At 52.4% G+C, this 14,161-nt stretch overlaps 1 protein-coding gene across 3 annotated transcripts in view; it reads left to right on the forward strand.

Moving 5' to 3' along the window:
* The first annotated feature begins 3,405 nt into the window (after positions 1 to 3,405).
* LOC111850599 (kin of IRRE-like protein 3) overlaps positions 3,406 to 14,161 on the forward strand; it is a 120,620-nt gene continuing 109,864 nt past the window's right edge. For all 3 annotated transcript variants that reach the window (XM_023824644.2, XM_023824645.2, XM_023824647.2), the window contains exon 1: positions 3,406 to 3,761. In XM_023824644.2, coding sequence (XP_023680412.1) covers positions 3,719 to 3,761 — 43 coding nt within the window. In that variant the 5' untranslated portion in view covers positions 3,406 to 3,718. The remainder of the gene's footprint in view (positions 3,762 to 14,161) is intronic.

Here is a 14,161-nt window from a genome sequence, read left to right on the forward strand (position 1 = left end):
ATGCCCCGCCCCCAAGCTTGTGGACCAGGATGCCCCGCCCCCAAGCTTCTGAACCAGGATGCCCCGCCCCCAAGCTTCTGAACCAGGATGCCCCGCCCCCATGCTTCTGAAGCACAATGCCCCTCCCCACTCCCCTGAGGACTGCAGAGTTAAAGCCAGAGAATCAGGAACTGCTTACCTCTCCTCCGGGGGGGGGGGGGGGCTGAGCCCATCGCCTCATTGACATCAGAGTCCTGAAGCCCCATGTTCCTTGCTCTGCAAACAGCCGCACACAAACACACATGCTTTCTCTACCCTTATTATTTTCATATCTTTGATTATTCGGTGCTGCTGTTGTTCATTGATTTCAGACTTTAAAATAAACATGAAGACGGCTCCGGAAAGGCAGGCCAGTCGATAGATATTTGTGTGATGGCATGCCAGCGTAAGCAGAATGAAATCTCGGAAAGGGGACGTGAGGAATGCATATTCATGGAAAATCATGGAATAAACAGAGATAAGCAAGAGGGAAGGTACCGCCTCTGCTCCAAGCGGCTCGCAAACATACCTGTTTCTCCCAAAAGTCATATTCTTCGCCGGGTTTTTCCTCATGTGTCCCTCCGGGAGGGGTGATGGTGAGGTTTGTACGCCGCATAAACAGATATGTGTCCCAGCGCTGAGAGTACCAGGTGACATCGTCTGTAGTCGGCAGGCAAGCGGAGAAGTTCCAGCGGCAGGCAGGAAGATCATGGCGACGGGGACAGCGGCAAGACTGCTTTATGGCTCTGACAAATGGCCGGCCCGCCCCGATAAACGAGAAGGAGCGCATCGCGCCGTCAGGAGTTACAGCCGCTATACTCTTTAGCTCCATAAAGTGGAAGCTGTGCTGCAGGGACAGGACGGCAGAGAGGCATTATGGGATTGCTGTCAATGTCTTAGGCCTTCGGCATGAAGATAATTGTGTGACGTGCTGCTTGCTAGATGTTTCAGCTTATCTTCACCACGAGGCATCTGGGTCACTGATAGGGCAAGTAGGCAAAACAGAGACAAAAACGAACTTGCGTTATGCCTCAGGTGCATTAACATCAGAAATAGCTGACTGAGATCAAGAGAGATGCGGGGTTGGTCAGGAGGGGGGGCTGGGACGACAAGAAGATGTCTGCGGAGGAGGAGGAGGTGATCGGATTGAAAAATTATTGTTGCGAAAGGAGGAAGTCGTGCTGTTGATCATGTTTTGCGATATAATAGATTGTGGTGATTGTGCTGTGATAAGGAGGGTACCCTGAGAGGGATTTTTGAGTCACATGGTCATTATGGGGTGGAGTAATCAGGGATAACCGGTCATAACTGGTAGGGTTGCAAGTTATGTGTCTCTTGAGGTAGCAACAAATTATAATTGGCATCCAATCATTATTGAGCTTATTGATATGTGATTTGTTTTTTTTGAGAAGTAGCCAATCATAACGTCAATATACTTTTTAGGAAAGCTTGAAAAAGGTATATAAAGTTCTGTTTTTGTAATGGAATGGGGGGGGGGGGGGGGGGACACGCTGTTGCGTTTGCTTCTTTTTCCTGCCTACTAAAGAAACGTTACCTTTCCGAAGTCTCAACTTGAATTATTTTCCAAGAACTTCAATAAGTATCTCGGTGAGGGACAAGGGTCGGTCGATCAGAAACTGCAGCGGCAGTGATAGTGATATTATCTTCCGCGAAGAGGGAGGCCTGCGGCCCTCTGACTGCAGGAGGGAAAGGCCCGGGCTGTCGGCATGGCGACGGCCCGCCGGCCGCGCCCAGGGGCCGATAAAGAGCAGCCGTCACACACCTGCGTGTTTTACGCGCCAACTGTGAGCGCGGCGCAATGGGATGTCATTACGCTCCCGGACATTTATGGAGGCTGACAGACTGCCTGCAAGCTGCATTATGCCAGTTTCAATACCGGGGACTGTCTCTGATGTCAAGCTGACAGATCCCAGCTGCAAAAAAAGTCATTATCCTCATCATTATCATTATATATCTTTATTTTATTATATTATTTATTATAATATAGGGGTCAAAAAAGAAGGATAGAGGGAATCACACTAAAGTGAACTGAAAATAGATTTTTACCTATGGTTTACTGAGAAAGACTACCAGTGTCACACAAGTTTGTAGCAAGAAAAAGTAAAATGTTAAACCATTGATGCTGTATTACTGTATTATTATTTACTGTATTATAACCTAGCGAGATGTATTCCATCCTTCCATCCGTGCTTCGCTCATGGTCCAAGTGTTTCCTCTTCCTGAGATCGGTGCTCATGGAGATTTTGACGTGACCCTGTTCGGCGTGACGCTGCGCAGACGTCACCTGTCTTGAATCCGTGCAGCAGAAGAGAACAGATTAACCACTCCGTAGCGGGCCAAAATCGCCCCGCCTGCTCTAGGTGGCCACGTGAGAATGTCGCTCCCTTGTACAGAGACGTAGTGCAATAGCGGGATGGGGTAGGGTGGGGGGGGGGGGTGACTCGCAGAGAGCCACCAGGGGAGTCTGAGTCTTCCTGCTGTCCCCGCTTTCAGCGCGATGACAGGTACGAAGGCGCAGTGCCCATGTCTGCTGCTAGAACTCGACCCAGAAAGGGACCATGTGGACTTTTCGCAGGCCGGCTCTGAAGGTTCCTGCCCCTCTTACGGCCCAGAGGGGACCACGTCCCAAACGCCGGGTCTCCCGCCAGCACCAGCTTGCTCCACCCCGGATGATTCTGATCTACGCCGTGCCGGCCAGAGACCCGGGCACTGGAGGAGAAATTCAACTGCATCCCAAAGTGTGGGAATCTGAGTGGGATTGTTTCTCGGCGGGGGGGCGGGGGGGGGGGGGCAGGGGGGGGGGCATCGATCATCAACAAAGCCGGGAGAAGGTGGAAGGGGGGTGTCAGAGGGGGGGCATCGTGTGGTGGCAGCGATTCACTCGGCATATCGGGGCAGTCGGGCGCAAGAGAAAGATGAGATTAAGTCTGAAGAATCACCGAGACGACACGAATGTTATCAGGAGTGGGAGATTCCTGTCAGATGTGCGTACCTCAGGGGAGTGGGCCGCTCCACTGGGAATGCTGGGAAATTTGTGGAAACTGGCACGCTTTCTGGACGCTCATCCAGAAATCCGGAAAAAAATTCAAATGTGCCAGATCTCTTTGAAATGGGGGCTTGTAGGGTCCCTATTCCGGGGTGGGTGGTGGTGGGGGGGGGTTTCCTGTGTTGTTTTGATGCTATTAACTGTGTGAGACAGGCACGCAGCCAGCTGGGGGTGGGGAGGGGGGGGGACTCGTAAGCAAACGCCACTCGCTTTTGAACCCCATTCCACTTCTGGCTGAATTAGCGAACGGCAGAGAGAGAGACTGAACGCGAAAGAGGGAGAGTGTGCCTGCAAGCGAGAGAGAGAGAGAGAGAGAGAGAGAGAAAGAGAGGGTAGGGCGAGAGGGAGACGGAGGCAGTCGCGCTCCAAGACTGAGAACAGAACAGTAGAAAGCGTGAGATAGAGAGAGAGAGAGAGGGAGAGAGCGAGAGAGGAGGCAGCGTGCGAGCGGAGAGGAGAGCAGAGGAGCTGAGATCTCACAGCGGCGGGATAGAGGAGCAGAGCTCAGCGTCGGACAGCCGGCAACAGCGACCGCGGAGGAGCAACCGGGACTGGAGCCTCCATCCCCAGGAGGGGCCAGGAGAAAGCTAGCCCCCGCAGCGAGGGTCCGTCCCGAAGGGCCCCCCCCCAGCCATGATCCCCTGGCTCTTTGTGTGGCTCTGCTGCGCGGGACACGGTAAGCTGGCTCTTCCGTGTACACTAGCGCGCGTGTCTGTGTGTGCGGGTGCGTGGGGGGGGCAGGGGGGGTGGTCAGGTTTCACTCTTGGTCACTCAGGCTGCAAGGAGTTTCTCAGTCCCTGGGTCCGCGGCCCCACTTTTGAGGGGGGGGGGGGGGGTACTCACACTACGCGATTAAGGTGCTCATCCAGACGAAGTGCCTGTGAGCTCAGGGGGGGGCAGCCTGACCTGCTGCCGCTGCCAGTGCCACCCCCCCCCCCCCCAACCACCACAGGATGAGACGCATTAAGTGCAATTAGGCAGCATTAAGAGCGCGCATTAACGGCTCGGGAATTATCCTTTTAACTGCCGCAGAGTGTCACACGTGTGAGGGGGTGGGGGGGGTATGGGTTGGCTCAAGGTTCAACTGCAAGTGATTACATAAGTGATGGTTTGCACTTCGAGAACTTCTGGGGGGGGGGGGGGCTGCTCCTCCCAGCACTCTGTGAGAGGGAGGCACAGGTGGGGTGCATTCGGGTCCGCCCGCGTCGCCCACCCGCCTCTCAGCGTCGCCGGCATCCTGTCGCACACTCCCCCCCCCGCCCCCCGGTTTGTCTGCCTCCGTGCGGCACCCCGGCATTCCAGATCCCAGCCTGTTCTGAGTGCGCTCACGCGTGGCCCAGAATCGCGCTCAGCGATCCGCTCGCATTGTCTGGGAAACATAAGCGGCTTTCTTAGCGATGCCGGAAGTCTGCCAGCGGCCAAAAACAAATAAGTGGACACGTGGATGGGGGACGCGTTCCAGCCCGGGCCCCCGCCGCCTCGCCATAGTTCCTGAAGGAGGGGGGGGCGGGGGGGTGCTGTGGCACTTTGCTGTGTGACTCTCAGTTGGTCATAACTTTCCTCATCTGTGGGACGACCGTTTGCATCCAAGGGGTTTTTTGGATGAATTGCTCTGACCCAGAATTTCACCTCCGCCTGAAACTCCGCCACATGCTTTTAGAGAGCTGGTACCCTGAGAGAGAGAGAGAGAGAGAGGGAGGGATAGAGAGAAAGAGAGAGAGAGAGAGGTCTGTAGGTCATCTATCTACTATATTGTGGGGACCAAATGTGCCCAAAAAACCAGTGATTTTGACATTGTAGGGACCACACCTTTTGGGTGCCCGTAAGGGTAACCTCAGTTTTACAGAAATCTGTGAATACCATCAAAAAAGTTTTTTATTTTGTTTGGCTACTCATGGTCAAAGTTAGGGCTGGGTAAAGGTTAGGGTGTCGTGATTGGGATTAGGATTTGGAAGGTAATGGAAGGTCCCCACAAAGATATAATTACAAACCTGTGTGTGTGTGTGTGTGTGTGTGTCTGTGTGTGTGTGTGTGTGTGACAGAGAGAGAGAGAGAGAGAGAGAGAGACACTGCCATGGGGTAAACAGTGGTGCTCCTGTCACGGAACACAAACCTGGCACCCTCTCCCTCCCTTTCCCCATCTCTCTCTCTCTCTTTCCCCATCTATCTCTCTCTCTTTCCCCATCTCTCTCTCCCCTTTCCTCATCTATCTCTCTCTCTTTCGCTCCTGTCTCCCACTCCAGTCCACTTCCTCACAGCAGAAATAAGGATATTCAGTGCATTTCCAGTTGCCTTTATTTATCTTCTGATCTTGCATTCAGATTCAGAGGCAGGAAATGATCCCTGTGAAGTAAACAGAAGCATTCAGTGCAAGATCAGCCCTAATAATGATGCTTTTATCATTTGCTCCTATCTATCCAGAATCTCCAGCACATGTATGCAAATCCTACCTTTTGTTTGACATTTATTTTAGAGATGTTTCTTTACTATAGTATATATCTGAGCAGTATTGTCACAGAGATCGATTTCTTTTGTTGGGTCATTCTTTTAATAACTGAGAAAGGTGCAGTGCAAATGCCCCTAAATCCCGCCCCCCAGTGCCCCTGCAAAGAGTCTGATGTTCAAATTACACGGGGGAGTGACGGGCCCCCCAGGCGTGACCGCCCCCCCCCCCCCCCCCCCCCGAGGTGGGGCTGAAGCTGGCCTCATTCAGCCAGTCCAGCATCCTGCTCTGCAGTGGCTCTGAGACTCACTATCACTGTCACATTCCAGTGTACCGCGTCCCTCATCCCGCTGCCACTGGCCTCACTGCAGGCGTGGAAACACGCTCCCCATGTGGCCGGCCAATCGGAAACAGATCGGGGGCCCGGGGGGGTTGCCGGCGTGTCACTGGCTGGCGCGGCGCGTTTCCGTGGTAATGGGAGATGTTACGGGAGAGAGCGAGACCCTCGCCCAGTGTGCCAGTGTCAGCAGCTCTCAGGAGCTCCTGTTTCCTCTTAGCTAACGATAATGCTAATATAAATACCATTAATAATACAGCTGGTACATATTTAATGTTAGTTCTATGTATATATGACACTTATTCCGTGGTTCATACCTGCCGATCATGAGCAGTTTGTGACTCGTCCCCTGATCCCAGATCAGCGCCAGTGCCTGGCCTCGGGTATCTCACATGAAACACAGGTGTAGATAAAGCAGTCAGCAGCGAGTTGTCCCACTGTATCACTGTGCATGTGCCTGTGTGCCCATGTATGCACGAGTCCGGCCTGCTCCGTGGTCCGTGATCTACGCCGGCCTTCGGCCCTCTCTTCCTCCTCTCCGCGTCCAGCGCTGGTTCTCAGGCAATAGCCTGTCAGCCCGGGGGCGATGACGGCCGAATCCGATCGGAGACGGAGGAGAACTAGTCAATTAGCCATTTTTGTTTTTAATCGCAGGCATGAGCAATCGATGGCGGATAAACGAATGAAGGGTACAAAGGATGGGGTCACGGCGAGTGAGGGTTCTCTCTCTCTCTCGGAGGCCGGGTGGAGCGTGGCGTCGGCGCGGAAACAGCAGAACGGCTTGGGGAGTCCACTAGCACACGCATGGAACCAGATTAATTATTTTAAACTGCTAAACCACACAGCCACTCGGGAAATATCCTCTACAGGCAATGTGGGGAAAAAAGGCAATTTGTGTACAGTAATTTATTTTTGTATTTATTACTCTGCTACAGTTAAAACACCCCCTTTAAGCATTATAACGGCGATCACCCCACTCCCCCATGCTGGGCACCCCCCTGGCCCCCACCCCTCCATGCTCCTACAGGATATATATTGGATTTTATTCCCCGTGGATGAGTTTATCCAGATTTGGGCACTTTTGGAGAGGGGTATTATCCCAGATTATGTGCTGCGCTGATACCAGCGTGGCCTAATCGAACCCGACACTCCTGCTGTCCCGGGGCTGTCCTCCATGTGGGGGGGGGGGGAGACGCACGAACTGCCGAGTCAGCACCCCCTCCCCCTCCACTGGATCAGGCTAGGATTCCTCTATAAATGCTGCAGACAGAGATCTGTTCGTTGTAGCTTGAGACGTAGATCCATTGGCTGCAGCTGGACACGTAGATCTGTTCACTGTAGCTTGAGACGTAGATCCATTCGCTGTACCTGGAAACGTAGATCCATTGGCTGTAGCTGGAGATGTAGAGCTGTTCACTGTATTATAATTATTACTGTTGTTGTTGTTGTTATCATTAGCTTGCTTGTCCAGTGATTGTCCCCCCTCCCCATAGCCATCTTGTGTTGCTAATCTTGGCAGTGCAGCGTCCTACGCCCTGGCAGACAGCAAGCTTTCTGTGTGTTTTTGGCAGGGGGGGGGGGGGGGGGGGGCATGCCATTATGTTGAAAAAGGGACAGACAGCACTTTGGGCGGGGGGAGTTGTCCCACGATGTGGCGGCCTCTAGAGGCGTGATGGAGTATCGCGCGTACCCATGTTTCTCTGCGGCGCAGTGGGTCTGCCGCCACTGGGGCGCCGATCCGGCGCTCACTCAGACGCCCCCGTCAGGAGTCGCCCCCCCGCCTCACCACGGTCGGGACCGGGGACTCACTCACAGACACGAGACCTTCCTCATCACCACACCATTGTGTCTTAAACATCCCCGCATCAGAAGCTCATAGGTTGCAGTTCCTGCACCAGAAGCTCATGGGGTCCAGTCCCTGATAGCAGCTGCCTTTGTACTGCAGGTGCCGCACGGCTGAGCTGTAGGCCAGTTATACACTCTTACCTGATAACTAAATGCTGTCGCTCGTCATTGTTTGGGTTCGGCTGCTTTGTTTACATGCTGTGATTCTTCAGTATGTGATCCTCTCGCTGTTCCTCCTGAGCTTATCAGCAGAACGCTGTTTCCAAGAGGGATCTTTCTGTAAATGGATCTTTGTAGCATGCCATCCGGCCTCCCATGATTGTGACCAGGATAAGCGCTTAGAAGATGGATGGATGAATCTTTCTGTGCATTTCTTTTTTCACTTCATATTATTTTTGTTTTATCTATGTTTTTATCCCACAGACAGAGTCCTGCACGGGTCCACTTTTGGAGACCCGCACCCGTACAGTACAGCACCACACCCGCCCGTGCACCCGTGATTATTTCAAAGTTAAATCCGCACCCGCCCGGGCCCGTTAACATTCCGCCCGTTACCCGCCCGTACCCGTGATAAATTACACACAATTATTTTTTCTATGCACCTCTCAACGTGACGAGCGCTAGGCCTACATGAATTCTGAATTGAAACGAAAAAGTCCATTTAACACAAAATCAAATCAGATAGATCTAAGCTATCCATACTGTGACGAGCGTGAAAGAGAGAACACGACAACACGCTTCAGCAAGGATTCAGACGTGTATGTGAATGTTTGTCGAGGCGGTTATCTAATGATGCGTTCGTTTTTCTTTTGGAACTTTCGAGTTGAGTGACATCACGTCCGACAATCTCCCGTTCGAGCTACCACATCCCGGAACAAACATGGCTGCCTCCATGAACACGCTGCTGTGTGTTGCTGCTTTATTTTTTAGCAGATTTGGAGTGAGATTATTTTTTTCGAGAGACAAACAATCAAGAAACACGGACTAGTCAAACCGCATTAAAACCTTTATAAAATATTTTAGCACATTCATAGCAATATTCTTTTTTTGAGAGGCAAACAAACTACAAACAAACCAAAGACACTAACAAGTCTGGTAAAAATCTGATATTACATGATATGATACTGTTTACGCTCATGATATGATATTCTCTAAATCGAACACGTGCAGTTACATTTATAACTATTAATACATTTAACAAAATAAACATTTTTAAAGATTTATAAAATAGAATTACTGTTGAGCGTGTAAGCCGCCATGTTGAAATTACATCACAGGGGCAACTCGGACAACAAAATCTTGTCCGACATCAACGTCATAAAAGAGGCGTGTGTCCGACGGGAAGTGACGTTTTTCGTGACGTTTCCTGACGTTTTCATCTGAGTTCCGACTTGGAGAGAAATAATCGAAAGCACCATAAGGTACCCCCGACATACTGAACACACTGTGATGATGACAATTTGCACATGATAGTCTAATACATAGATATTTTCGCTTATATGTTATTTTTGCAGGCTACAATACTGTTTTGATTGACCTGCTACCCGCCCGTGTGTAATGAATTGCCCGCCTGCATACCCGCCCGTAAAATTCCAGAACATTAAAATCCGCCCGTTTCAGAAACTATCTGCGGGTACCCGACCCGGTGCAGGACTCTGCCCACAGATATTTGAAATGTTTTCCATCCTTGCTTATGGTCACGTGACCATGAGTTTGGCCAATCAGGTGCGGCCTTTCCATCCTCTACGCTACCTGTGGTCTCTCTCACTGAACCACTGACCAGCAGGACGTGACCCTTAAGTAGCGTCTCTGCCCCCGGGAACTGGTCCATCTTCTGCATAATCTCATTATTAATCTAATGGCACTGGTGAATGGATCAGCAGAGTAATGAATGACTTACGGGTTTATACTCTGCTAATAAACAAGCTTGACTCAGCGGTGAAGTCCTCTCCCACTTAATTGGCATTTCTGGTGGCAGTGTAAGGTGGATTTTAATTTGACAGAGAGTAAGCGTGCCGAGAGCACGTTCGCTTCCAGAACTGCCTTCCGAAGCCTGCTTGTGCCGGTCTTTACACATCACTCTGTCACAGTGCCGGTCTTTACACATCACTCTGTCACAGTGCCGGTCTTTACACATCACTCTGTCACAGTGAGACAGCACTTCGCTCAAGGGTATAACAGAAGGCGCCTTCTGGGCAGGCAGGAGTGAGAACTTTTTGTGGTCACGTTCTGGAAGATTCAGTGTAACACCTTGGGGCCGTGGGGGTCATGAGGCTCTGATACTTTCTCCCACCAGAAGGGGGCGATGTTGACATAGGATGGGGGCAGGCATGCCAATTTCTGGGGTGCATTTTTCAGCCCAAAATCCACTACAAGCCCCACCCCCAACCCCTGCCCAACGGCCCACCCCCTAGCCCCACATAAGCCCCTTCCCCCAGCCCTGTGAGGTTAATGTGCTGCTATTAATTCTTGGTTTTATGAAATGAGAACTGAAAAGCAACCAACGGGCAGATATGTAAACCAATCAGGGCCCGGCTGGGTACGATGAGCCCGCCCACAAGAGGTTTTACAGGCTCATTTCCAAGCTGCTCTGCATGAGGCGTATCGACAGCTATCAGACGGCTCCTCCTACACGACGCCCACGCACAAGTCAGCCATGTGGGACAGCAGACAGACCTTGGCGGCGATTCCAGAAACTGTACACAACAGAGGCAGGGACCTATAGAGGGAGGGGCGGGGTCAGCCGCGATGTGGGGGCGGGGTCACCCCTCCTACGAGTCCTGCATCAGCCGGTTCTGTAGCTCTGTCTACCCACAAGTCGTGCTGCGTGGAACACGCCCCGCCCTCCCGGAAACCCATTCAGCATGTTGTCACTTTAGGGCCACGTCTTAATAGAGAGAAAATCCGTCTTTTTAATGGGTCTTGTTTAGTGGCGGCCATTAACCAGGCGGCCTTAACTGGCACTTAGAGACCAGTCTGGGGGTGAAAACATGAGCTGAGGCGTCTTCACTACGGTGCCCGGGGGTGTCACCGATACAGAGGCTGGAATGTCACCACTGCGCTGCTTTTATCTCTCTGTCTCTGTACACTGAAGAACAGGGAGATGAATGACGGCCATTATTTCTAGAAGGTGGCGGAAGTCTACAGCCCCTTTAGCGTCATGGTGATGGGGAGTGATCCCATGCATCCCTCCAGCCAATCAATGCACACATTTCTGGTCAGGTGATCCAGAGCAGGGGATCTGAGCCCATGTGCACTGCAGCCAGGACAGCGGGCGGTTGTAGGATACACACACAAAATAAAATGTACAGCTATTAATTCTCCTGAGCTCCATGTCTGTGCACAGTGGGACAAAACTCTACACCGTCTAACCATTACCCTGAGGGCATGGAGCCAGGAACCCTTCCCCCGCCCCAAGTCACTCTGCTGCCCCGGCGTAAATTAAGTTCCCCCTAGGGAGCACTGCTGACCAGGGAAGCTTACAAAACTTTTAGTGAGTAACACGGCCGAATACGCTGACGGTGATAATGGAGGTCAGGGAACTGTCAGTCGCCGGCAGAGCGGGGCTCGACCAGGACACCGCGATGCCGCAAGCCGTCCTTCATGGCTAAATCGAACGAAGAGATGCGACAGAGGTGAGGTTAAGGCGGCATCAGCCAGGTGTCAGGGTCTGGCTTTGACATAGAAAGAAAGGCAGGCCTTCTCTGTGGTGCTTGTGTGCGCAGTCAAACGCAGGTCGCCTTCAGAACTTATTTAGGCCATCTGCCTGCTTCTTCGAACTCTTACCCGTGTTCCCCGTGCTTGTCGCCGACATCGCTCAACACTCATCGTTGCTTCGGTCCGCCCATTTTTCCGGAGTCCCTGGCGATTGAAGGCCTGCCCTCTCCTGACACGGGTGGCTCCGTTTCCCTTTAAGAGGAAGCCTTCAGTTGGCTAAGATACCACAGCCTGTAATTTCTGCTCAAGTTGCCGCCGAGGGCAGGAGGCCAGACGCACAGCTGACGAAATATGTGTACATACACGCAGACGCACGCTAGCACAAACACGGCGCACATCTCGAACAACAAAAGCCCGTCCAACGTTGCTCAACGGGGAGCCGGAGAACGTGCCTGAGTCAATATAGGCCGTCTGTAACCTTTCCGCTAATTTATAACGTGCTGTTTCTGCGACCATGTAGTTACTAAAACCGAGAGAGACTGCTGAGGACAAACACGGCAAGAACATGATTTGTTTACGGCTGACAGATGAACAGACGTATGACTGCACGCTGAGAGGTGCCTTGCGTCAGGGCTTAACTCGGTTGCTGAAATTGTCAGCGTGGATTGGAAATCAAATTGGGGGCTTTCAACACGGGTGGGGGGTGGGGGGGCGGGGGACCCCTTCAGACAATAGTATTATTGGAAGCAAATTTACCTGGAACCTGAAGTCGAGGCATCTCTGGGATTGGAGGGGTTGTGAAAAGCAGCAACCCCCCCCCCCCCCCCCCCCCCCGCCAGCTGGTGCACGGTGGCAGAAACGACAGCGGCAACGGCAAACTGGAAAATGATTCACGCTGCATGTCAACGAGGGAGCCTGCTGATTGGATGAGGGGAGACGGAGCCCTGGGCGGCGGGGGGCTGGGTGTGTGGGACTGGGAGTGTAGGTAGGCGGCGGCGTGCTCAGAAGGTGCCAGATCGCGTTTGTCACCAGGGAATGCCACTACGTGGGGTGGGGGGGGGGGGGGGGGGGGGACGAGAGCAGATTTCCTTGGGCAGAGAAAGTCTGTCAGGCTGATTAAGTCACATGTAGGACCCAACGCTGTGGAGCGGCAGCAGGGCATGCTGGGAAGTGCCTACTCAGAGCTCCAACACCTGGAAATTTCCAGAAGAACTGGGAATTGTTTAAAAAGTTAAATATTCACATATGAAATGTTAAAGTCTTAAAGTGTTCTGACGGTGAGGTGCCCCCCCCCCCCCTGTGGATGCAAGGGGCCCTTGTGTGGCTCTGAGGCGTGCCATGATAGACACACGCTTAGCTGGGTCACTTTCAGCTACTCGTGGGGGGGGCGAATTCAAAGCGACAGGCAGGAACGCAGAGGAGCGAGTGTCCATCTCCAGGCCGACGTCCCTCTGCCTACATCAGTTGCAGAAATACCATCGCATTCTTCCGCGCGGAGCGTGTTTTTACGCAGCATGGATTTTCATGCGCTTGGTGGTACAACAGCAAGACCCTGATCGATGTGGGTCACCTGACCGAGACCTTAACTGACGTGAGCCGTGCTGAATTCAGCTGGTTACTGGGCATTCTCACAAACCCAGCACGCCTGTGTATTAATAATTCCATTGTGTTGCTGGTTTCTGCTGCTTCCCCAGGTTATATTTATATTTTTGAGGAGACCTGACCAGGCAGGGGGGGGGGGGGGCGCTGTGAACTTTAAACTGCCCCCGGACCCCAGCATCTCCCCTCGGCCTCTCAGACCACAGTAACTATGCTCTGAGGCTCTAATTAGCAGCAGGGGGTGGCCCCTAAATGGGCAAAAGAAACACAGGGGACCCCCACCTCCCGGGCTACAGCTCCTGTGTGAACTGCAGTGCTGCCCCCACCCTGCACAGCACCAACATCCCACCCCGATGACTGGGGGGTGAGAAAGTTCTCACAGCAAGTACAGAGCTGGAAGTGTGTGGGAGAGTGAGAGAAAGCAAGCGAGAGAGAGAGAGAGAGAGCGAAAGAAAAAAAAGAGATAGAGCATGAGAGAGAAAGGCAGTGATAGAGAGAGGGAGAGAGAGAGTAAACATGCCCTGCCCTGAACTTCTGACCGACGCCTTTGAATCGACGGAGCCCTCGAGGAAGCCGCCAGCCCCCCCGCCACTAACAGGCATCAGCGCCGGCCGCTCGCACCAACCTCAAACGCACCTTTGTCTCTCCGAATTTCAGGCTTTCACACCTCTGACAGCGATAAAGGTTTGCAGCCATCTCCGGGGTCAGTCCCTTCAGCCGTAACGGAGGGGTTCTGTAAACCACAACAAGATTCCCTCACATTCCTGCTGTCGGCTGTATGACGAGGCGGACATGAGTACTCTCTGTGCTCTCTCACCGAAGCGCCTTAATCCTCTATTATAGCAGCAAAAGTACAAAGTGGACAATGAACGAGGATTCGGGGGGGGGTTTTCGCTTCCGGTGCTTCGTTAGCTGAACTCCACAGCTTTGAATCATTAAAGCAAAAAACACAAATGAATTCTAGATCACGGGAAATATTTACACGTGTTTCAGCCATGGGCTTTCTCTGATTGGCTGAGATGTAACATGAAGTCTCCTCCCTGTCATGGCCCTAACAAGCCACGCCTCTTACTTATTTATCCCTCTTGTCTTGCCTCTCGTTCCAAACCTTCGCATGGAAATTATTCCCAGCTGCCTCTCGTTAGCCGCTTGTTAGTCTTCGTACTTAAGAACCTGTTTGTCTCATCATCCCCAG

This window comes from Paramormyrops kingsleyae, chromosome 24 (assembly GCF_048594095.1).
Source record: "Paramormyrops kingsleyae isolate MSU_618 chromosome 24, PKINGS_0.4, whole genome shotgun sequence".
Taxonomy (NCBI): Eukaryota; Metazoa; Chordata; class Actinopteri; order Osteoglossiformes; family Mormyridae; genus Paramormyrops; species Paramormyrops kingsleyae.